The sequence below is a fragment of the Phoca vitulina genome, unplaced genomic scaffold (assembly GCF_004348235.1).
Source record: "Phoca vitulina isolate PV1807 unplaced genomic scaffold, GSC_HSeal_1.0 scaffold66, whole genome shotgun sequence".
NCBI classification, from domain to species: domain Eukaryota; kingdom Metazoa; phylum Chordata; class Mammalia; order Carnivora; family Phocidae; genus Phoca; species Phoca vitulina.
This window is the reverse complement of record NW_022589769.1, coordinates 5,201,795-5,224,678: the sequence shown is the minus strand read 5'-3', so window position 1 is coordinate 5,224,678 and position 22,884 is coordinate 5,201,795. Positions and strand designations below refer to the sequence as shown.

The following is a 22,884-nucleotide window of genomic DNA, read 5'->3' as shown; positions in this document are numbered from 1 at the left end:
TTGGAAAGCACCCTGAGTAAAGAATAGCTTTATACTTTCTTTTTCCTCTAATCTTTTACGCCAGTCTCCACAACATCTAATTCAATAGTACTTTATTTTCACCAACTTGCCTTTTATTGAGTGTTCCCAAAACATCTGTCTTAGTTTTATTAGAAGCAGCCCTTTTTTACAATTCATATTTCTCTGGTTTACATGTTTAATTGACTGATTTAAAAATAAGCACTAGCATGAACAGTTTCAGGGACAACTCCTGATGGATGCACAGAGCAGAACCCTTGAGGGACCTCAGGTGACAGTCCATGCCTTTGTAGAGGGCATGGAGAGTGTTGGTAAACCTGGAGGTTTGTGAAGAGAGTGTCTCTTTCACAGAGAGGACTAAGTGGCAGCTTTTTATATTTGTGAAGCATAGGATTTTTAACTTTGCCAAACCCTCCCAACTAGTTACAGGCGATAGCATGGGGCCCTGGCAGCTGGAGCCTCCGGGAGCCTGAGAACCACTATCAGCCACTCTTAGGACCAGATCTGATATGTAGCCAGACAGGAAATTTTTGTTAAGTGAGAGAATGCCCAAAGTCTCCATGTACCCTTGTTTAAAAGAAAAAGAAAAAACCTAGTCACGCTAACGCTGGAGGTCCTTCCTCATTTGTAAAACGAAGGCAGAGTGTTGGCTCCAGCTGTCTAAGATGCATCCGTGGTGATGGATGCGTTGGCTTCGCTTCCGTGAGGGCGCTGAGACACTTGGGTGATCTCAGGTCCTAAACTAGGAGGTGGCGGGGCCAAGATGGGAGCACAGCTGTTCTGGCTCCTGGCCCTTTACTCGCCACCAGAACATATTGGAATAGGACAGAACTCCTCATCTCCTACCCAGTTTGCTCCTTCTCCTGTCTTACCCCAACTCCTGTTCAGTCAGAAACCAAAGAGTCAACCCTGACTTCTCCTACTCCCCCTTTCCACAGCCCTGTCCCTTCAACCTCCAGAGCTCACCTTGGTTTTGTCCACTGCCCCCTTCCCAGCTCCCACCACTGTGACCCCAGCCACCCGCATCTCTCACCTGGACAATTCCAGCAGCCTCTGCACCCACTCTTGCCCCGCCTGTGCATTCCCTGTACAGCATTCAGAGCCTTCTCTCTGAGACAAAAATTGGGCCGTCATCCCTTGAGGTGGCTTTTCTTGGCCCCTCTCTTTCTCTCTCTATGGCCTCATTCTTCAGGTAGCATTTTATTTTATTTTTTTATTAACATAATGTGTTATTTGTTTCAGGCGTACAGGTCTGTGATTCATCAGTCTTACACAATTCACAGCGCTCACCATAGCACATACCCTCCCCAATGTCCGTCACCCATCCCCCCCCCCCCCCCACCCCCCTCCACTCTAGCAACCCTCAGTTTGTTTCCTGACATTAGGAGTCTCTTACGGTTTGTCTCCCTCTCTCATTTCGTCTTGTTTCATTTTTCCCTCCCTTCCCTTATGATCCTCTCTCTTGTTTCTGAAATACCTCATATCAGTGAGATCATATGATACATGTCTTTCTCTGACTTATTTCGCTTAGCATAATACCCTCTAGTTCCAACCATGTTGCAAACGGCAAGATTTCATTCATTTTGATGGCTGCATAATATTCCATTGTGTATATATGTCACATCTTCTTTATCCATTCATCTGTTGATGGACATCTCAGCTCTTTCCATAGTTTGGCTATTGTGGACATTGCTGCTATAAACATTGAGGTGCAGGTGCCCCTTTGGATCACTACATTTGTATCTTGGGGTAAATACCCAGTAGTGCAATTGCTGGGTCATAGGGTAGCTCTATTTTCAACTTTTTGAGGAACCTCCATACTGTTTTCCAGAGTGGCTGCACCAGCTTGCATTCCCACCAACGGTGTAGGAGGGTTCCCCTTTCTTTGCATCCTCACCAACATCTGTCGTTTCCTGACTTGTTAATTGTAGCCATTCTGACTGGTGTGAGGTGGTATCTCATTGAGGTTTTGATTTGTATTTCCCTGATGCCGAGCGATGTTGAGCACTTTTTCATGTCTGTTGGCCATTTGGATATCTTCTTTGCAGAAATGTCTGTTCATGTCTTCTGCCTATTTGTTGATTGGATTATTTGTTCTTTGGGTGTTGAGTTTGATAAGTTCTTTATAGATTTTGGATACTAGCCCTTTATCTGATATGTCATTTGCAAATATCTTTTCCCATTCTGTCGGTTGTCTTTTGGTTTTGTTGACTATTTCCTTTGCTGTGCAAAAGCTTTTTATCTTGATGAAGTCCCAATAGTTCATTTTTGCCCTTGCTTCCCTTGCCTTTGGCGATGTTTCTAGGAAGAAGTTGCTGTGGCTGAGGTTGAAGAGGTTGCTACCTGTGTTCTCTTTTAGGATTTTGATGGATTCCTATCTCACATTGAGGTCTTTCATCCATTTTGAGTCTATTTTTGTGTGTGGTATAAGGAAATGGTCCAGTTCCATTCTTCTGCATGTGGCTGTCCAATTTTCCCAACACCATTTGTTGAAGAGACTGTCTTTTTTCCATTGGACATTCTTTCCTGCTTTGTCAAAGATTAGTTGACCATATAGTTGAGGGTCCATTTCTGGGTTCTCTATTCTGTTCCATTGATCTATGTGCCTGTTTTTGTGCCAGTACCATACTGTCTTGATGATAACAGCTTTGTGATAGAGCTTGAAGTCCGGAATTGTGATGCCACCAGCTTTGCTTTTCTTTTTTCAACATTCCTCTGGCTATTCAGGGTCTTTTCTGGTTCCATACAAATTTTAGGCTTATTTATTCCATTTCTTTGAAAAAAGTTGATGGTATTTTGATAGGGATTGCATTGAATGTGTAGATTGCTCTAGGTAGCATTGACATCTTCACAATATTTGTTCTTCCAATCCATGAGCATGGAACGTTTTTCCATTTCTTTGTGTCTTCCTCAGTTTCTTTCATGAGTATTCTATAGTTTTCTGAGTACAGATTCTTTGCCTCTTTGGTTAGATTTATTCCTAGGTATCTTATGGTTTTGGGTGCAATTGTAAATGGGATTGACTCCTTAATTTCTCTTTCTTCTGTCTCATTGTTGGTGTATAGGAATGCCACTGATTTCTGTGCATTGATTTTCTATCCTGCCACTTTACTGAATTCTTGTATGAGTTCTAGCAGTTTTGGGGTGGAGTCTTTTGGGTTTTCCACATAAGGTATCATATCATCTGCAAAAAGTGAGAGTTTCACTTCTTTGCCAATTCGGATGCCTTTTATTCAGGTAGCATTTTAGAAGAAACTCCTGCTCATTCTCCCATTTGCAGTTAGGGCCCTGTTATTCCCATTCGCTTATTCTTTTCTTTTACGACACTTACTACAGCTTATAGTTGTGTATTTATTTCTGTGTCTTTCATGTTCTTTCATGCCTCTAGACTATAAATTCCTGGAGGGCAGGAAGCCCAGACCTAGGACAGTGGCAGTGGTGGTCACTCAGTGGCCAATTGTTATAGAAAGAAATGAGTAAATGTGATCACATTTCGGTATCTGCCTAACCTGTTGCTTACACCATGTATCCTCTGGACAAAACAAAGCAGAAACCAAGGTATTGAATCAGTCAGTAGGACCCCTTGCAAACCACCCTGGGTGGCCCTGAGATTCGTGCACTGCTCAAAGGTGTCTCTTAAAGGAGGTTCTTGTTACCAGGTATGTGCCCTCTCTGGGCTGCATCTGCCCTGAGGAAGGGGGTGCCTTCTCCTCACATCCAGGGCCTCTGTTTTTGCCCAGCCTTGTACCTGCAGGGCACCTCTGCCCAGAGACAGCACCTTCTTCCACTTTTTCCCAAAGCACCATCTGGGTCAGCAGCCGCCTGCTCTCTTGGCAGGGGAGCATGGGTAATGGTGGGAAACAAGTCATAGCAAACACCCACCCCAAAAAGGCAAACCCCAAATGGAGTTCTGCTTTGGAAAAGCAAGAGAGGTTCAGGAAATGTCTTTTTCCCCCTGTAGCTGTTGTCTAGAATAGCATCGGGCAAAGCCAGTGATGCTGAAAGCCACTTGGCCAAGAAGCCCTGGCCTGTTGGCCTTTTGACTTCTCTGAAGGATTGTAGATAAAGATTTTGGCAGGTCCTTTATCCGGAATGGCAAGTGTGGCTGCCAAGCTATGACTCAGAAGCTTTTTTGTGTGTCTCAAAAACCACCTTTGGATGCATTTAGGCAAAGAAAAGAGAGGTTGGATAAATTCACTCTGCTACTTAGGAAGTCATATGGAGACTGAGGATATTGCTGTCACAGGTAATTATTTTGGGGGAGGAAGGAGCCCCGAAGGGCACTATTTTTTTTTTTTTAAACAGCTTCACATACCAAACAATTCACCCTTTTACAGTGTACGATTCAGTGCCACTTAGTCTATTCACCGAGTTGTGCAACCATCACCACAGTCGCTTTTAGGACATTTTCAATCCCCCAGAAAGAAACCCGGCACCCCTTAACTGTCACCCCACCCGCCACTGCAGCCCTGGGCAGCTGCTAACGAATGGCACTATTAAATGGGGCATAAGATCTGGCATTTTTACAGTTGGGACATTTGGATCGTTAAACTAGAAAGAGTCCCAAAGTGGTGAAGATTGTTTTGCTACTGTTGTGGTTTTGTTGTTGTTGTTGTTGTTGTTTTTAACCCCTAAAATAAGATTAGTCCCCGGAGGAGATGAGGGGTATTGCTGAAGACATTTAGATCGTGATTCACTGTGCAGATGGCTACTGGGAGAAACTGCAAAAATTGCATTTCATTGGCATTTGCTCTTTAGCCAGAAAGCCTCCAGACAGCTGTAAAGCTCCCCATCCTTGCCGTTTTATAACTGAAGCAATATCCCCAGTATGTGAACGGAGGACGTTAAGATCAAAGCGTGTAACTGTATGTGTGCGTGTGCGTGTGCATGTATCTGTATCATCGAGTATTTTCTGCGCCCCCATGTGCTATGGGGAATAAAGAAATGGGTAAGGTTTTGGTGGCTTTGTCTGCTAAGACAAGGGTAGGAGTTACCGTAAGTAACAGTCATGATCACAGAAGCTCACACTTGACTGCTTACTGTGTGCCAAGTGCAAATGCTTTACATGTATTCACTCAGTCATTGTTCACAACAACCCTTCTTGAGGTAGCTGTGTTACCTCTTACTTAATGGATGAGGACACTGAGACCCCGAGAGGTTAAGAACCTGGCTCTTAACCTGGTCTTGTCACGTGATTGGTAAAAGGTGGAAGTGGGATTTGAGCCTGGCTCACAAGCTTCAGAGTCTAGGCCACCCTGGGACTGGGTGAGAGCTTTGGGAGATGGAGACTTTAAGTCTTCCTCAAGCCCACATGTCCTGGCATGATCTATCCCCTGCCCTCCATTCACAGTTGCCTCTGGTGTCAGGGTCTGGTCCTTGCCGTGCCCTCTGCCTGGGGTGCATCCCCACAGCCACTCTGTGCCTGGCTCTCGTGTCGCCTCACGGTACTGTCCAGCGCCCGCTCCCACCCACCACTCACTCTGTCCATGATCGCTGTGGTTCCTTCTGCGGTAGTAATGAGCACAACGTGCGGTCAGCTTAGTTGTTGACCTGTCATCCATCTCCCCACTACTGTTTAAGGTCTCAAGGAATGGGACCTATGGCTCTGCTCACTGTTGAATGTCCAGCGACTAGTGTGGCACCTGTCATATGGTGGGTACTCAGAACAAATGTGCTGAATGAGGGAAGAAGGAAGAGCTGCATCTGCTTGTGGGGGAGGGAGGGAGGCGCTGGGCTGGGAAGGGTAGGTGGAGTTTTAGCAGGAAGAGTTGGTAGAATGGGGAGCATCCCCTGGAGGAAGGAGTAGGAAAACATGGCGTGTGTTTGAGGAGCAGATAAGGGTCCCTTTGGAGGGATCCTGTGGCATGTTTTGCGTAGGGTTTCTCAAATCTCTGTATTGACATTATGGGCCGAACTGTTTGTTGTAGGGCTGCCCTGTGTAATATGGGATGTTGAGCAGCATCCCTAGCTTCTACCACTGAATGCCAGAAGCACCATTGCCCTCCCAGCGTGACATCCAAAAAGTCTCCAGACATCAGATATCCTCTGGGAGTCAAAATCATCCCTGGTCGAGAGCCACCAGTCTGATGGGAACAGTCATCAGTACAGTTGGAAAAGTCTTGCACTCCATTTTAGACCCAGGTGCCAGAATGAACGAGGATCCCTCAACATCTTCCTTTATCCCCTCACCAGATGTTTACTGAATGCCTCTGACATGCCAGTAACCCCGTGATACCTGCTGACAACAAACTGGAAAGGGAGAGTGAGCTCGGGCCTTTCCTCATGGAGATTAGAGCGCAGTGTCCCTTCAGCAAGGGAATTTGATGATCAGTACCAGGGTCTTAGGAAGTCACAGCAACAGTGATTGCCTGCGGTGGATCAGAGTGGGTGGGGAGCCTGGCATGGAGCTGGCCTGGTGGCCCTGGGGGAAGTGGTGGAGCCCTTACCCAGGTGATGGGGCCACGGAGGGGAAGGAGGTTCTGTGGAGTGCTGGAGATGTGGGTGCATCCACCTGGCAGGCCAAATGGACCCACTGACACACTGTCATCTGTAGATGGGTGGACTGGGGACCATGGTGGCAGACTCAGGGCCATCAGGAAAAGAGGCCAGTCTTGAAGGAAAGCGTTGTAAGGTGCTGATGGGACAAGCTGGGAGTTTGGACATACCCAGAAAAGCAAACACAGTACTCTCTACTCCCTTTTTTAGTTAATTCTGTGGCTTTCTAGTCAGACGGAGACATGTTGACCCTCTGGTCCCAATTCATGTATGATTTTGAATCAGAGAAGTTAACAGGAGCCCAAACATGGAACTTTTAAATACTGTTACAGTTTGGTGATGTGCTGTTGTAATGATAGGGGCCTGGTTCATTAGACTGCCTGCTCATCAGCCTTCTTAACCAGTGTCTTCCAAAAAGCAGACGAGATTTAGGAAATGAGACTTTGCTTTATAAGAATTAAACTGAGAGCTATTTATCACTGTATTCCACCTTGAACCATTTGAGGTTTCCTGTAAAGTAACAGGTTTCCACATCAGGAGAGCACAAATTGTTACAGTATTAGGTGTTAATTAATGGCATGACTGATTCGTGTAGGCCTTTTCCTAGTTGCGCGATGAAAATAGTGACTCATTTGCTTTTGAGGGTGCATTTATTATAATCAGTCACTGATTAACTGGTAATAGCGAAAGGATCAATGAAATTTCTAATTCTTGGTATATGTTAAAAAGTCAGCTTTCATTAAGAGTGGACAAATATGCCTGAAAGTATAATAAAAATGAGGGAGAGGAAGTGTATTGACCAACACAGATTTAAGAAAACATGTAGTTCCTGATATTAATTGCAAAGAGCAGTTGCAGACAGAGTATCTGTCTTTCAGGCAGGATATTGGCACGTAAACAGTCTCATAGGAAGGATTAGTGGTAAGGCATTGTGTGAGTTTTTAAAGGTTTTTAAGATTCTTCTCTGCGTACAGTTGCTTTGTACCCAGTAATGCTTAAAGAAGACTCACAGGCCTTTACTGTCTATGGTTTAATACCACCCAAATCCACTGTCTTTTTATTTCTCAGCTTTGAAAGATGGTTTCTATGACAGTCTCTATCAGTTAGCTGAAATCTGGAAGAGGCCAAATCCTGATACTCTCTATATAAGGGCTGAATCAGATTTCTATCTGAGGCCAATTTTTATTTTATAAAAATATTTTTAAATTGATTTAAATTTTTACTTTAAAAAAATTTTTTTAAGATTTTATTTGAGATCGGGAGAGAGAGAGAGAGAGCACGAGCGAGGGCACAAGAGCAGGGGGTGGGAGAAGCAGACTCCCCACTGAGAAGGGAGACGTGGGGCTCAGCGGGGCTCGACGCGGGGCTCCATCCCAGGACGCTGGGATCATGACCTGAGCCGAAGGCAGACGCTTAATCGACTGAGCCACCCAGGCGCCCCTGATTTAAATTTTTAAAAGCTAAATTTTAAAATTTGATTCAGGCTATGGTACCATAATAAATTACCATAATTTCATATATATAATAATATAATAAATAATGTATATAATAAATATATATAGAATATGTATATTATATATATTATACATATAATATATTTCTCACTTATCCTGTGGACAGACTTTGGCAATCCCAGCTAGATAGGTCTTCTCTACAGTTTCTCCTGTGTGACCACCTGCCCTGAAGTCAGGGCTCTGTGGAATAATAGTCCTGGTTCTGCCTCTCAGCCTTTGTTAGACCTCAAGCAAAGTATTTAACCTTGACCTTGCTGAGTTTCTTCTTCTGCACCCCTAAGCGAAGAGTTACCATAGATATGGGCTTGTCACTGCACACGTCCACAGGGGCCAGATGGTGAATGGGGCCAGTTGTGGACCATGGTGAATGTGACACCACATGCCCCCTTCGAGGAGCAGCCACTGCCCAGCCCAGCCAATCAGCATACCCCATGTGGGCCTGGTTTGGCTAGATTTTCCAAGAGAATCTTGAAAACCAGGGATCTATATGAAACTCATGAATTTAAAATGTTGGCAACAAATTCAGAATTTTATAACTATTATGTGGGCCAAACAAAAGACACCTGCTAGCCAGACTGCAACCAGAGACCTGGAGTTTGTAATTTCTGGAGAAGATCACCACTTAGCATCCCATAGAAGATGGATGTTCTGGGCTCTAGCCTGTACCCTGAATCAGCCCTGTGCTGTTGGCAGGGACTGTGAGCATCGCAGCCTTCTGGGGAAAAGCTCTGGGCCTGCCAGCATTATCTTTGTGTACAATCTTCTTATTTACCAAGATGTTCCATTTGAAGGAAACTTTTTGGAGATAAAAATGTCTTTATGGAGGTGGACAACTTGCAGGCAGCCTAAGAAGGCACATTGCATCTCCTTTATGGCTCTCTGCCCTCCAGGCCAGCTCAGCAGCACTGAGATTCTGAACAGTAGAAGCCACTGCTCATTAACTGTGTGATATTGAACTTGAGCATAACTAAGATCCCGAGCCAGGCCTCAGTATCCCCTTTTGGTTAAATAAGGGGGTTAGTAATTCTGCAAATCCCTCCCACACTGAAAATTTCCAATGCTGTAGTGGGAAAAGGTTGGCTTCTGTAAGGTAAGCCTTCAGCCTCCCTAGGATAGGCTGCAATAAATGGGCTCACTCAGCTCTGTACAGGAGGGTCAGGTGTTAAGTGGTGTGGTTAAGTATGGGAGGCTAGGCCTTGTTTAATAGTACCCTCTGTGGCAGACAGACTCTCAGATGGTCCCAGTGATCGCCAACTAGTAACTAGTATTCATGGCGTGTGTGATCTTCTGCTCTTGAGTGTGGGCTGGCCTAGCAACTTGATTATAATGAATAGAACACAGCAGAGTGATGGGATATCACTTCCATCACCGTGTTACATAAGATGATAACTTCTGTTTGCTAGCACTCTCCCTTGCTGGCTTTGGTGAAGCAAGTTTCCATGTTACGAGCTGCCATGTTGGAGGGGCCCACATGGCAAGGAACTGAGGGTAGCTTCTGGTCCACAGCCAGCAAGGAACCTATCAACAACCCCGTAAGTGAGCTTGGAAGCAGATCCTGCCCCACGTGAGTTTTCATGGGAGACCTCAGCGCTGGCTGACACTTTGATTGCAGCTTGTGAGAGACCATGAGCAGAGAACCCGGCTAAGCCATGCCCAGATCCCCAACCCACAGAAACTGAGACAGTAAAATGTGTACTGTTTCAAGCTACATTTGTGTTCATCTGTTAAAATAGCAGTAGATTGCTAATACACCATCTCCGTGAATTTGTTACAAAAATTAACACTGAAAAACATTCAGTTCACTGCGGACATCCTTATTTATGGAAGACTTAGGTGTTTTAAATACCTGCATGCTTTATGATGTATTAGTAAGTACCCTATAGACATTACCAGAAGTTTGTGTCAAATGTTTCAAAAGATTGTAGTCTTGTTTTGGTACCATGTAGATCAGAAATGAGGTCTCAATTTAATCAACCTCACTTTATTCTTTAATGCATTCATTCTACAAGTACTTAGTTTATCTCAAAATTTGACCTTGGCCTTATCATAGTCACCAGTTAGAGTCTGACTGCATTCTTTTATCAATTTTGGAAATTACCTGGGCTGGACACAGATAGGGACCTAAAAATGAACAAGAACATATGCAAAACAAAAATAAAATGAAACAAAAAAAACCCATCAATAGGAAAATATGCAAAACAACAACCAATCCTCCAAGCCATTTCAATTTAGGGAAACAAAAATCACTTTGCACCTGTTTCTGATCAAACACGTTTAAGCAGTTCCTTGATTAGTTATAGGTCAGTGCTTTTCAAACCTGGATTTGCATACAGATCACATGGGGGATCTGTTAAAATGCAGACTGTGCCTCCGTAGTCTGGGCTGGGCTTGAGATGCTGCCTCTTGAGCAAGCTCGCAGGTGCTGATGCTGATGCTGGTGCAGGGGCCACACCTTGAGGCCCGAGGTGTAGACCCAGCTCTGCTCCTCGCGCCCAGTGCAGCATGCTTCATTGGTGCCCTCCTATCATACCCACCTTCTCCCTCAGCCTCCACTTCAGCAGTTCTCCTTTTTGGGGGGTTATCAGGCCTTTATCACTTACCCAAGCAGTCCCATAGTTAAGTTCTTTGACTAGGAAAATAAAAAAAAAAGTTTGCTGGATGCCTAAGTGTCTTTCTTTTTTTCAGTAATTAAAAATGCTCTGATTGGGGTGCCTGAGTAGCTCAGTTGGTTAAGTGTCTGCCTTTGGCTCAGGTCATGATCCCAGGGTCCTGGATCGAGCCCCACATTGGGCTCCTTGCTCAGCGGGGAGCCTGCTTCTCCCTCTACCTCTGCCTGTCCCCTTGCTTGTGCACTTTCTCTCTCTCTCTGTGTCAAATAAATAAATAAAATCTTTTTTTAAAAAAATGCTCTGATTGTGTATTGGGGTGCTTCGGGAATAGAGCTCAACATTCTGAACTTGTATGGCTTGAATGGCCGGAACAGTGTTTTCAGGGAGTGTAAAGAAAGTGGCTGGACTGTGCCAGGGTCAGACACGTGCTCTGCCCTGCAGGAGATGGTAGAGCAAGACGTAGATGTCAGCTAATACCTGTGCCCTGCCCTGGGTGTGACTCTGGACTTTGGCAGAATAGTTTAAGGCAAGTGTTGTTAAGCATTCACTTTCATAACGTTTTGAGGGATGGGGAAGGTAGACATTTACAAAAGATTCCTCCCTCTGCAACTAAGCATTATTAAGTCTCAAATACCCGTAATGCAGCCTTCATTAATATTAAGATGAGACTGAAGACCACAAGCTTCTGTAGTAGAACTTTAAGAGGACCCAGGTGCTTTTGAGAAGGCAGAGCGCCAAGTCAAATTGCTCTTATTACATAGATAAGGCAGGTGGAATAGTGATATGTGAGCTGTCATTTATTTCAGGTCAAGTCTATTTATTTTGTACCTTGTCATCATAAAATTGAGCTTCTATCCAAGATTTTACTAAGTAAACAAATAATAATGAAAGATTTATTTTAATACCTCCAAGGACTATTGACTTTTCGAGACGATGACTATTTGTTGTAGGAAACTATATTCGTTAAAATGTTTGCTGTAGAAAACTGTTTATAAATTCTCTCTGTTATAGAAGATTGATTTATGCACCAACCTTGGGGTGACAATCACCTCCCTGATTTGGTTCTGATTAATTTACCCAGTTTAAACAGCTCTGCAAACTGCCTCAGAAACAGGAATGTCGCTAAAAGCATTCAGTATAAAAAGTTTATTATTTAAAATAAATGAATAATGCTAACAATTAATTTTAAAACACAAATCGGAATCTTGTTTTTTTTTTTTTATGACACCAGCCTTGAACTCCTGAAGAAGTCTTGCTGACTCTGTATCTTTAATGCTCAGTATCTGTTATTACTTTGTAGCAGAGTACCATGAAACTTGGCAGCTTGAAAGAGCTATCTCACAGTTTCTGTATGGATCTGAGTGCTGCCTGGCAGGATCCTTTGGCTGCAGGGTCTCCCACAGGGTTCAGGCACCATGTCAGCTGGGGCTGTGGTCTCATCTGACGGCCCGACTAAGGGAGAGTCCTTTTCCAAGTCTGCTCACGTGGTTGTTGGCAGGATTCCGCTTCTTGTGGGTTGTTGCATGGAGTGTCTCTGCTCTTCACGGGCTGTTTCCTCTGTTCCTTACCACGTTGGCCTCTCCAGTAGGTGAGTCCCAGCATGGCAGCCTTTTACCTCCAGAGAAGGGCTCTGAGAGAGAGCGAGCAAGATGAAAGTCATGGTCTTTTTCTAGCCTAATCTGTCTCTCCTCTCTCTCTTTTTAACCATTTTATTGAGGCATGATTGACATGTAAAAAGCTGTATATATTTAATGTGTACAACCCCATGAGTTTGGGGATAAGTAAACACCTGTGAAACCATCACTGCCATCAAGGTCGTAAACATACATATCATCGTTTCCCAAAGTTTCCTGCAACCTCTTTATTATTATTATTATTATTATTATAATATTATTATTATTATTTGTGTGTGTGGTAAGAGCACTTAACATAGATTCTACCTTCTTAGCAAATTTCATGTATACAGTACAGTATTGTTAGCTGTGGACGTTATGCTGTACAGTAAGTCTCCAGAACTTCTTTGTCTTATAGAACTAAAACTTCGTACCCTTTGACCATCACCTCTCCCATTTCCCCCTCCTCCCAGCCCCTGGAAACCACCATTCTACTCTCTGCTTCTATGAGTGTGGCTATTTTAGAACCCACATGGAAGTGAGATCAGGTAGTATTTGTCTTTCTGTGGCTGGCTTATATCACTTAGCAGAGTGCCCTCTAGGTCTATCTATGTTATTTCCAATGGCAGGGTTTCCTTCTTTTTAAGACTGTATAATATTACATTGTACATATATACCACATTTTCTTTATCCATGCATCCATCGAGGTACATTTAGATTGTTCCCATATCATGGTGTAGCCTAATCCCTGAAGGGACATCCCATCACTGTATTCTGCTTATGAGAACAAAGTCTCTAGGTGCAGGCCACACTCAAGGGGAGGGGATTGCACAAGGATGTGAATATCACAATGCAGGGATCTTTGGGACCTTCTTGGAGTCCTTCTGCCACATGTAGTAAGGGCTCCATAAATACGAGTTCACATCCATCATCGCGCTCGATCCCCGTACTTAGCAACAAGATGCATACTCCAGGGTTTTATGCACTCCTTGTTCAGACTGAGTTCAAGTTGGTTGTGATTTGATTAAGCAGCTAACAATCTGAGCTGTGGGTCCAGAACTGGTGGATTAACTTGCATATACAATTTGTTCTATACACTATGTGCAGGTAGTTCGCACGTTTGCATTTTTAGGTTCTGAAAAAGGAATTGAGAAAGAAGGGAGGCCTAAAGTCAGAGATCCACTCTAAGATGACAGTAAGCAAGGCACGGTGGGTGGGCGGGTGGCGACGAAATTTAGAAAGGTTAGACTGGCTCCTTGCCGGTGAGATCTCAGTGTAGATGACATGCTTCAGAGAGAGGCCTTCCCTGTGCATCCAGTTGAAATTAGCCATCAGTTCTGCCTTCCTGCTCCTAGACCTGGTGCTCCGGCTCCATTCCCTGCTCATTTCCTTGTTCACAGTCTGTCTCCCCTGGGCGGACTAAGGCCCAGGAGATCTGGGGCCTCCTCTGTCTAGGTCCAGCCATGTATCGTCAGCACCACGTATGGTCGACAGTAGGCTCTCAGTAAATACTTATCGAATCGATGAATGAATTGAGCACACAGATGTGAAATGACTCCAAGGAGCTTTTTGGAAATCGTAACATCTTCATGACTTCCAAAGGAAATGCCACTTATTCAGTTAACATGCAAAATATACTAATTTGTTAAAAAGAAGAAAACAGCCTCACAATTGTGGTTTTGTCCCTGCCACTGATGGCTGGTGGCCGTTAGGTCAGTCATGTCCCCTCTCTGGGCCTCCGTTTTCTCAGTGGATAAATGCAGGGGCTATAGATTGGGGGTCTTCAGACTGCTCTGTCCTCAGATCCAGCTCAGGCAGAGGCGGCTCTGTTTTTCAACATTGGTCTACCATATAAGATTTTGTTGGAAGAAAGGATGCTGTCACCAGGGGCGGGGGGTGAGGTTTGACACCCACAGGGCTCCCATGCCCACCAATGGCCATTCCAGCTCTGCAAAACAGTTACTGGTTGCAGTCCTTTTGGCTAACAAGGGTAGAGACCTGTGGCCCACAGAGCTTAGGTTCAGCGGAACCAATAGGAAGGGCAAACCTAATAATTTTGGTGCAAGTGATCTAGCGCCCTTCCCAAGAACATAAAGAATCCCCTCTCCCTCCCTCCCCCCACCCCCGCTTCCCCCCACTCCCTAGCCTCACACCTCACTTAAGCCCACATCATGCAGCCTTTGAAATGTTAGCATCGATTTTTTTTTTCCTCGTTGACTAACTCATTTCAAGATTTCATTTCTGGCACTGCATTTCCTACCAGATAGCCAGAGCTTCCAAGCTCCAAGTTTTATAATTAAAATTCTGTCACATCCCCCGAAACAGTGCAAATTGTGCCATTAAGCCTGGCATAAAAGATTCGAAAGCACTTCACCTAGTAATTTAAATATAATACTTCTGGCAGCTTTCAATTTCTGGTATTTTTAATTCTAATTTAAAAACTATTATTAAACATTAATACCCTCTATACAGCGTGGCTGGTGTGCCTCTGCGCTCCATTTTGGCCGGCTAGTTTTAAACAAACAGCTTGGCTGCCTGGCTTTTGCGGCCCACGTGGTCTTTCCTAGCCTTTGGGAATCACCAGGTCCCAGGCATAATTAGTATAAATCAAAATCCTCTAGACTATGACAGGAAAATGGTATGTTTGAACAGCAGCTTATTAAAATGACCTACTTAATTTAAGAAAAATATTGTATCCACTTGCACGATAACCTGGATGCTTTCCCTGACAGATTTTATAATATTTCTTCCCTCTCCTTTTTTTTTCCCTCCTTGTTTTTATAAGAAAAGGAAAGGGAATGGAAAGGCCCGTTCTACTTCATCCAAGGCGCAGACCCACAGTTTGGACTAATGAAGGCCTGGTCCACTGGGGACAGTGACAGTGGTGGTGACGAGTGGGGGCAGGAGATCCGTCTAACTGAGCAAGCTGTTGAGGCCATCAACAAGTTGAAGCCCAAACCCAGGTTCTTTGTTCTTTGCGGGGACCTCATCCATGCCATGCCAGGTAAGACTTGCGCTGTTGATGTGACCTCTCTCCTCCTAGTTATGACTGCATTTGAGCAGGGAAAAAAAAAAAAGATTTCTCTTAAGAGATGTCTTTATTCGGTAATGGCCTATTCCTTCTCTCCATGGCTGTTGGGAGTATCCTTGAATGTCAGGAAATGCACCCTCATTTTATATTTAGAATTTGGCGAGATTAATCACAGTAATTAGGCAGAGCTACAGTTCTGATGATCTGAACTTACTCTGAAAAATGGAACAGCCTCCCACGTGTCACCTTTATTTCCAGGGGACAAACTTGAACTGCTTCCAGATACCATATCCATAAGTGTAATCTCTTATTTCCTCTCTTCTTACACTTTAATTTCTCCTGTCTTTGTGCTTTTTCATTTGCAAGTGACAGAAATCTAACTTAAACTGAATTTTTGTTTTAAATTAAAGGTGCATGTTCCTTTATGGGACTGTAACATCCAGGGGCAAATCTGGGCTTCAGGTATGGCTGGATCCAGAGGCTCAGAGGTTGTTATCAGGACTTGGTCTCTCTCACTCAGCCCTGCTTTCCTCTGGGTTGACTTCATTCTTACACAGGCACTCTCTCTAGGTCGTGGCTCCTGGGAGCTCCAGCTTTACATCCTTCTCACAGAACCCACAACAGAAAGAAGGAGCCTTATTCTTGGTGGTCCAATCAAAGTCCCAGACTGACAGCTGTCCGGCTCACATGGCCCCTTGAAGCCAGGGTGTGGGGTCATCTCTACTGCAGCAATGTGGTCTGAAGAGCAGAATGATTCCCCTCAAGACAAGAGAGATAGAATGTAAAAATAAGAGATGCCTTCTAGAACTCTCTTGCATTTTTGTTTCCTCCTCTGATACCTTCTCCCCCAGGCAAGAGTAAAGCCCAGTGAGCAAGTATAAGCAGATGGAACCGCGCCTGCCCATCAGAGAGGTAGAGTAGACCGCCATGGTCACCCTTAGTGGAACAGTGGTCTCTGCCTTTGGAACAGCAGTGGGCTTGAAGACCATTGCAGAAAACACCGTGGTGGCCATGCATGTTTGCTTTGGCTAATACTGTCTTGTAAACCTGGGCTCTGAGTCTTGTGATTTCCAGGGCCTTTAGAAGCTGAGGCACTCTGTGGTAAGCTGGTGTGCATTCATTCTTCCCCTCTCAAGGTTCACTTGTCTGGCAGCCTACCTCTCCAGAAGAATCCCAAAATGAAGATGTGAGAATGGGAAAGGGGCTGCCCAAAATCACTGTCCCCAAGGTCCAGTGAGTATCATGAGCAAGAGGAACCCTCAGGCCTGCCCTCGTTCTCTGTTTATAGGTATTTAACACAAAGTCATGGATGTGGACATGCCCATGTCATTCATTGGGTCCCACTGGGGAGAACCCAGGGTGGTCATCCCCGGAGAACCTGTCCTGCTGTTGGGCTTGTGCAAAAGCAGCAAGGTGGGGAAGAAGGAAAATAAGGCAGTGGACAGAGACCCAGCTCCACACCTGCCACTGATGTGCTGGGTAAACTTGGACTGACCCCTTTCCTTCTCAGAGCCTCCATTTCTGAACCAAGAGCCCATTGATGCAGTAAACATTCAAAACCTCAGTGGCCTGGGGCTTCACAATGAAGGGTCAGACAACTCTGTCTCTCTGCAGGTGGTGGACGTCTCAGCAGCTTGGTACAGAAGCACATTCACAGGATGGTGCTGAGTTTTGTTTTGTAGAGAGGTAAAATCTTAGCTGCTTGTGAACTGGGCCATCCTTGGTGACCCTTGACCGAGGGTTTCCTGGTGCTGATATTGTACATTGCTGAAGTGACCACAGAGTGCCCCAGTTTCTAAAGGAGTTAGAAATCATAGCAGGACTCGGAGTCTTGGTTTACCAGGTAAAGCCAAGGTAATACCATAGTTGACCAGATTAATACTGCTTCCAAATGGTCTGATTTGCTGTTAGCTAGGTTCTTTGGAATCATTTGGCCCAATATGCACTGTAGCATCAGCTAGGTCTCTCACTCTGGACCATCCAGTAAGCAAACTTCTGCTTTTAATGGACACTTGAAGGTCAGATTCCAATTTTACAAATTTTATGTCCCGTGGCTTCTTTTCTTTGAGAACAGAAATGTAGGGGCACCTGGGTGGCTCATTCGGTTAAGTGTCTGCCTTCGGCTCAGGTCATGATCCCAGGGTCCTGGAATTGAGCCCCTTACCGGGCTCCCTGCTCAGAGGGGAGCCTGCTTCTCCCTCTTCCACTTCCCCTGCTTGTGCACTCTCTCTCTCTGCCAAATAAATAGATAAAATCTTAAAAAAAAGAAAAAAGAAAGAAATGTTATAGGACTCACTAAAATTATATAACATGTTTTTGTAGATGTTTACCGACTCATTCTGAATTATGTTAATGTATTCAGTCATATTTCAAAATAAGATTTAAAATGAAAGCTCTCTGTAATTTCATTGCTTCCTGAATAAAATATACTGAGCATAGTAAATTAAAAAATATGGTTTTTATGATCAACTTTTTCCGTTGGTCAGAAGACCTTATAAATGTGAACCGGCAATCTTTTGAACACATAATTTTATATTCAGTGTGACCCAAGCAGAATTCACATCTGTTTTGAAGAGTTGGACTATTTTGTGGGGTTGTAACTGAGCCAGTGGAAGGACTGTAACTATTTTGAATATTGTGGTCTGAGATTAAACAGAATGTTTTAAAGCTAGTTACCATTTTTTAATATGCAATTAGTGGCTTCCTCCTTATTTAGCTCATACGCAGGGGCAGACACTAGAAAAGTAATTATTTGCTTAGACTGCTTAGCACATTGTTAATTATCAGATGCATGTATTAATAAGCAAATAAAATCAGAAAGCATACTTTTAATTCTACCATAAATAATATCCTGGGCCAAGTAGTTTTAAGTTCAAACTGGAGAAAAAAGAACTTTATGAATAATGCTCTTTCTAATGAAAGTCATAATGGCACTTTTCCATTATACATATTCATCACAATATTTGTTCATCTACAAATACTTACTGTGTGCCCACTGAGTGCCAGTTAAAGCCCTAGGTGCTGTGGATACGATGGTTGGAAATGAAAGGGCAGCTCTTCCGTGGAGCTTAGAGTCAGGTAAGGGAAGTGTGAAACCAGGGATGGTGAGGGGCCCTCCTGGTACCACGGCCTTTAGGGAAAGCTCCAGAAATGCAGGACAAAGTCTAGTTAGTTTTGAATCACATGTTTTCATTCTGCAGATGTCTTTTTGGTTACCTTATTTTTTTTCTTATTTTATAAAGCTTCTCTATGGGATAAGCCACATTATAAATAGCAAGTGGAGATTTCTACAAATATTGAGACCATTGATTTTCAGTCCTTCAGGCTGAAGCCCAGGGTGACTGTTGGGTCGCCCTGACGTGGAGGCATTGACCCACTGGTACTGTCCCCAGGAACCTTCTGAGTTTTCAGCAGGTCACGTGAGGACTTGACAGATAGGAATGTGGTGATGCAGTTCGAGTACAAGAGTTCCTTTCAGGCCATAGAATGGTTTGTTATTAATGTGCATGTCTGGCCCGTTGATTAAAAATTGCTACAACCAAACAAAACAGAGTGTGCAGAACACATTCTTCCCTAGAGATAAAGGCTCCTTTGAAGAGCCTTTGTTTGTTGACCTCCGCTTGGGCAACTGTTACGTGATTTCATTGTAGTTCATGATTCAGCTCCAGAAGTCCTCTGTTACGTGAAGCGAGGCAAGCCTGCGTTAACATTATTCCAGTGGTGTATGAGTATCCCACGGCTGCTGTAACAAACTACTACAAACCTCGTGGCTTCAAACAAACACAGATATATTCTCCTACGGTCCTGGAGGTCAGAAGTCTAGAGTGGGTGTGCAGGGTTGCCGTCTTTCTAGAAGTTCCAGCTTCTGGATGCTGCCCACGTTTCTTGGGCCATGGCCTCTTCCTCCCATCTTCAAAGCCAACAGCACAGCATCTTCTCTCTCCTCTCACCTTTGATTCATCTTCTCATATTCTCTCTTGTAAACCTACCCTCCTGCTTCTTTCTTGTGAACACCCTTATGATTATTGGCCCACGCAGATAACCCAGGATAACGTCTCCATCTCAAGATCTTTAACTTTATCACATCTGCAAATGCCCCTTTTACCGTGTAAGATAACACATTCACAGATTTGGGGTGAGGACATATCTGGGGGCCATTTTCAGCCTACCATGCAGATGGCACAGGATGCAGTTCAGGGTGTGCATCCGCCTGGGGCTGCTAGCTCACCTACTCACTAGAGTCATGAGAAGAGGGTGTCTTTGTTATTTCCCTTTTAACCAATGGTGGAATCTGGCTCAGAGCAGTTCAGTACTTTTCCGGGGGTCACTCGGCTTGTAAGTGGTGGAGTCAGGATCTCACTCAGGTCCAGCTGTTTTCAAACCTCACATACTTCACATTGCGGCCTCCCTACTCAAAGGGTGGGCCCCAGAGCAGCCATCAAGAGCCTGTTCCACATGTAGAATTTCCGCAACACCCAGATCTGATGAGATGGAATCAGCATTTTAATGAGATCCCCAGGTGAACTTATGAACAATCAAGTTTGAGAAGCACTTGCTAGACAAAAATGTACCAGGCCCTGTGTTTTTTGCATTAGGTACAATTTTTATGTGTACACTAGTAGTTTGTGGACATTCCCTTGAACTGTTAACAATAATGGTGCTTAACAAGGGAACTATTATTACTTTAGATTTACCATGCTCAGCTCTCAAAGGGAAATGTTTTAAGTTTGTGGCTTTTATTTTGCTTCTTTTTTTTTTTAAGATTTTTTTTTTTTTTTTAATTCATTTAAGAGAGAGAGAGAGAATTTGAGAGAGAAGGGTCACCAGCAGGGAGGAGAGGCAGAGGGAGAAGCAGTCTCCCGGCCAAGCTGGGAGCCCAGCTCAGGGCTCAATCCCAGGGCCTAGAGATTATGACCCGAGCCGAAGACAGACACTTAACCATCAGAGCCACCTAGGTGCCCCTTATTTTGCTTTCTAAACAACAGTTGGAACAACTAAAGTGGAGTGACCTCTGCCATGCACAGTCAAAACAGAACTTGTCCAGAATCTTCCGGAAAACAATCCCACATGCATGCTTTTATGTGGAATGGTCAGGAGAGCTAGAACTGGTTCTTTGATTTGGGTCATGTCCATGTGCATAATCCCTTATCTGCTATTCCAAAATCCAGAAAGCTCTGAAAGCCAAGAGTTTTTCTCAAGTTTGAACACTAACTCAGTTGGCAGCAAAACTGACCTGAACTGACAAGAGGCTATTTATAGCCTCCCTTTACTCCTACTTAGTGAGAATATTCATCTGTTTTGCAAGTGAAATACTATGGTGTTCCATAATGGGATGCTGCCGGAGACCTAGCTCTGGGTGTCATTTAATATGTGCCCCATGCCCAATACTGCTGTTTTCAAGTTTGAAAAACTCCCAGTTTCAAAGCAGGCCTGGCCCCTCGTTGGGATAAGAACATACGGATCTGCAATATTAGTAATTTTGGATTTATGGACGAAGAAGCCCTTCATCACTAGAAGCAGAAGGCTTTTTCCTTCCTCTGATGTAACTTTCTCCCGAGGTAACATATGCACACCATTGCACAGGAACCGCATTTTAGTTTCAAAGTTAAAATGATCCCAGGCATCTTGTATTTGAATTTTGGGCACCATTTTTGTTGGGACCAAAAGGACTGAATATGAAAATGGACTTGAATTCAGAAGTGACTCTGACAAATCGAAGGAGAGGATATATGCACCAAGGTGATGTTTGCTATGGATAAGTGCAGAATAATTCACTTAGGTGGAAAAGTCTTAATTTAGGCAGAAAAGGGCTGGGTGTCTGCAGACAACAGCTGTCAAGGGCTGGAAAGTAAAGGGATCAGCAGCGTGGTGGTTAGGAATTGGGAGCTGCTGTGGGAACTTAAAGTAGAATTACTAGTAAATGGGGATTGTGGCTTTTTGAAAAGATCCAGTGAAACCAGAAGAATCCTATTTAATCTAGTTTGGTAGCCCTTTGCCTTAAATTGATGTGAATGGCTGGGCCGAGGTCCAGATAGGAGTAGCCATGGCCAAATGACCATCAAGACGCCTTCCCCACTTCGAGATTTCTCATTCTAGGATGAATGGATAGAATTGGGAAATGAAACCATATCGAGCAAAGATGGAGTGGTTTAGTGCGCTGGGCTTCAGGCAAAGAATAAGCCATTTGTCCTTCCAGCGTTCACATTATCCGGGAGGGCTGGTGTTCATTTTCCCGCGGCTGGGTAGGCACCAAACACATGACCATAATTCTGGTACAAGACAGACTATGAGAAGCAAAGCCTCAGAGGCATTGAATAACAAAGCCAGGATTAAGGCTCTGGCCAAGAAAAGACCTTATCTCATCCCTGCAACCTCTACAAATTCACCTTCCTCTGAGCTTAATTCAAGTTCCTACAGGGCGGTGGGGGGTGTGCTTGTATTGGTGTGTCTTTTCATCCAGTGCCTGACGCTGTTGGTCAGGGGAAAGGCATTCCCTGAATGCAGGTCAGATGAATCACTCTGTGTTTCCCATGATGCGTAGCAAGTGGCCGGCACAGGGCAGGCACCAGCACACACTTCTGGATTAAATGAACAGTCAGTTCGTTTATTTACCAGAGCTCTGCTGAGTGCTTACTGTGTGCCAGGCCATGTTTTGGGTGCTTCTGCTACATCAGTGAAAAAAACAGACAAAAGTCCTTGCTTGACCTAGAAAAAAGAAACATGGACACGCGACATTCTTTGTGTGTGTGTGTGTGTGTGTGTGTGTGATTCTGATCTTTTGTAGTAGTCAAACCTCGTGGTAGATAGGGATTGATTTTATTATTATTTTATTAGATTTTTAAATTACATACATGTCAATATTTCCCTTTGTAAAGATTTAGAATCTACATCTAGAATAAACTGTGTGACCTCACCCAAGTCCTTCCCTTGGGGTCACCCCATATGTGAGCATCCGTGTCTTATATAAATGTCATTATTCTGTGTGCATTGTTCTGTGACTTACTTTTTCCTTCCATGTACCTGGAAAATCCTTATATGTTGATACACGGAGGTTTATGTCAGGCTTTTAATAAGTGCATTGCATTCCATGGATTAGATCTCATAATTGGTTAATCCTCTCCCCTGGCCATACCGATAATCTCCTCATCTTGGAGCTAATCTAAACAACACTGCTATCAGACATTCTTGCGTACACGGGTCAGTTTTTCTGGAAGTCAGATGGGTTGTCTGGGTTTGGGATCTGCCCTAGTCAGTTTGTTGTGTGGTTCCCCGGTGGACATCTCTTGGGGATTGACCCACACTTCCATATTCCCTCTTTGGTGCCACCAGCGTCTCAGTCCCTGTCATACAAGTGGTAAGTGTCTGCACTGCCCACCACACCGTAGCTACTCAGAAAGTTTCCACTGAACAGAAACCCTCTTGTCCCTATCGCAGTAGGATTTATTGCTGTTCGTTTTTTTTTTTTTAAAGCTCAGTTAACATATGTTCATTTCCTCACCTGTGTGATTCATTAGCCTTGAGTTTTTTATTTTAAGTGCTTACTCCAGGCTCCAAGAAATGCCAAGATTTGAAGACATTTTCCCATACAGCTTAACATACAGAAA

At 44.1% G+C, this 22,884-nt stretch overlaps 1 protein-coding gene across 2 annotated transcripts in view; it reads left to right on the top strand.

The window, feature by feature from the left end:
- The window catches only part of CPPED1 (calcineurin like phosphoesterase domain containing 1), a 101,252-nt gene that overhangs the window by 5,511 nt on the left and 72,857 nt on the right, over positions 1–22,884 (top strand). The window contains exon 2 of one of the 2 annotated variants that reach the window (XM_032392170.1): positions 15,035–15,253. In XM_032392170.1, coding sequence (XP_032248061.1) covers positions 15,035–15,253 — 219 coding nt within the window. The remainder of the gene's footprint in view (positions 1–15,034; positions 15,254–22,884) is intronic. The other variant, XM_032392171.1, reaches the window with a different exon arrangement.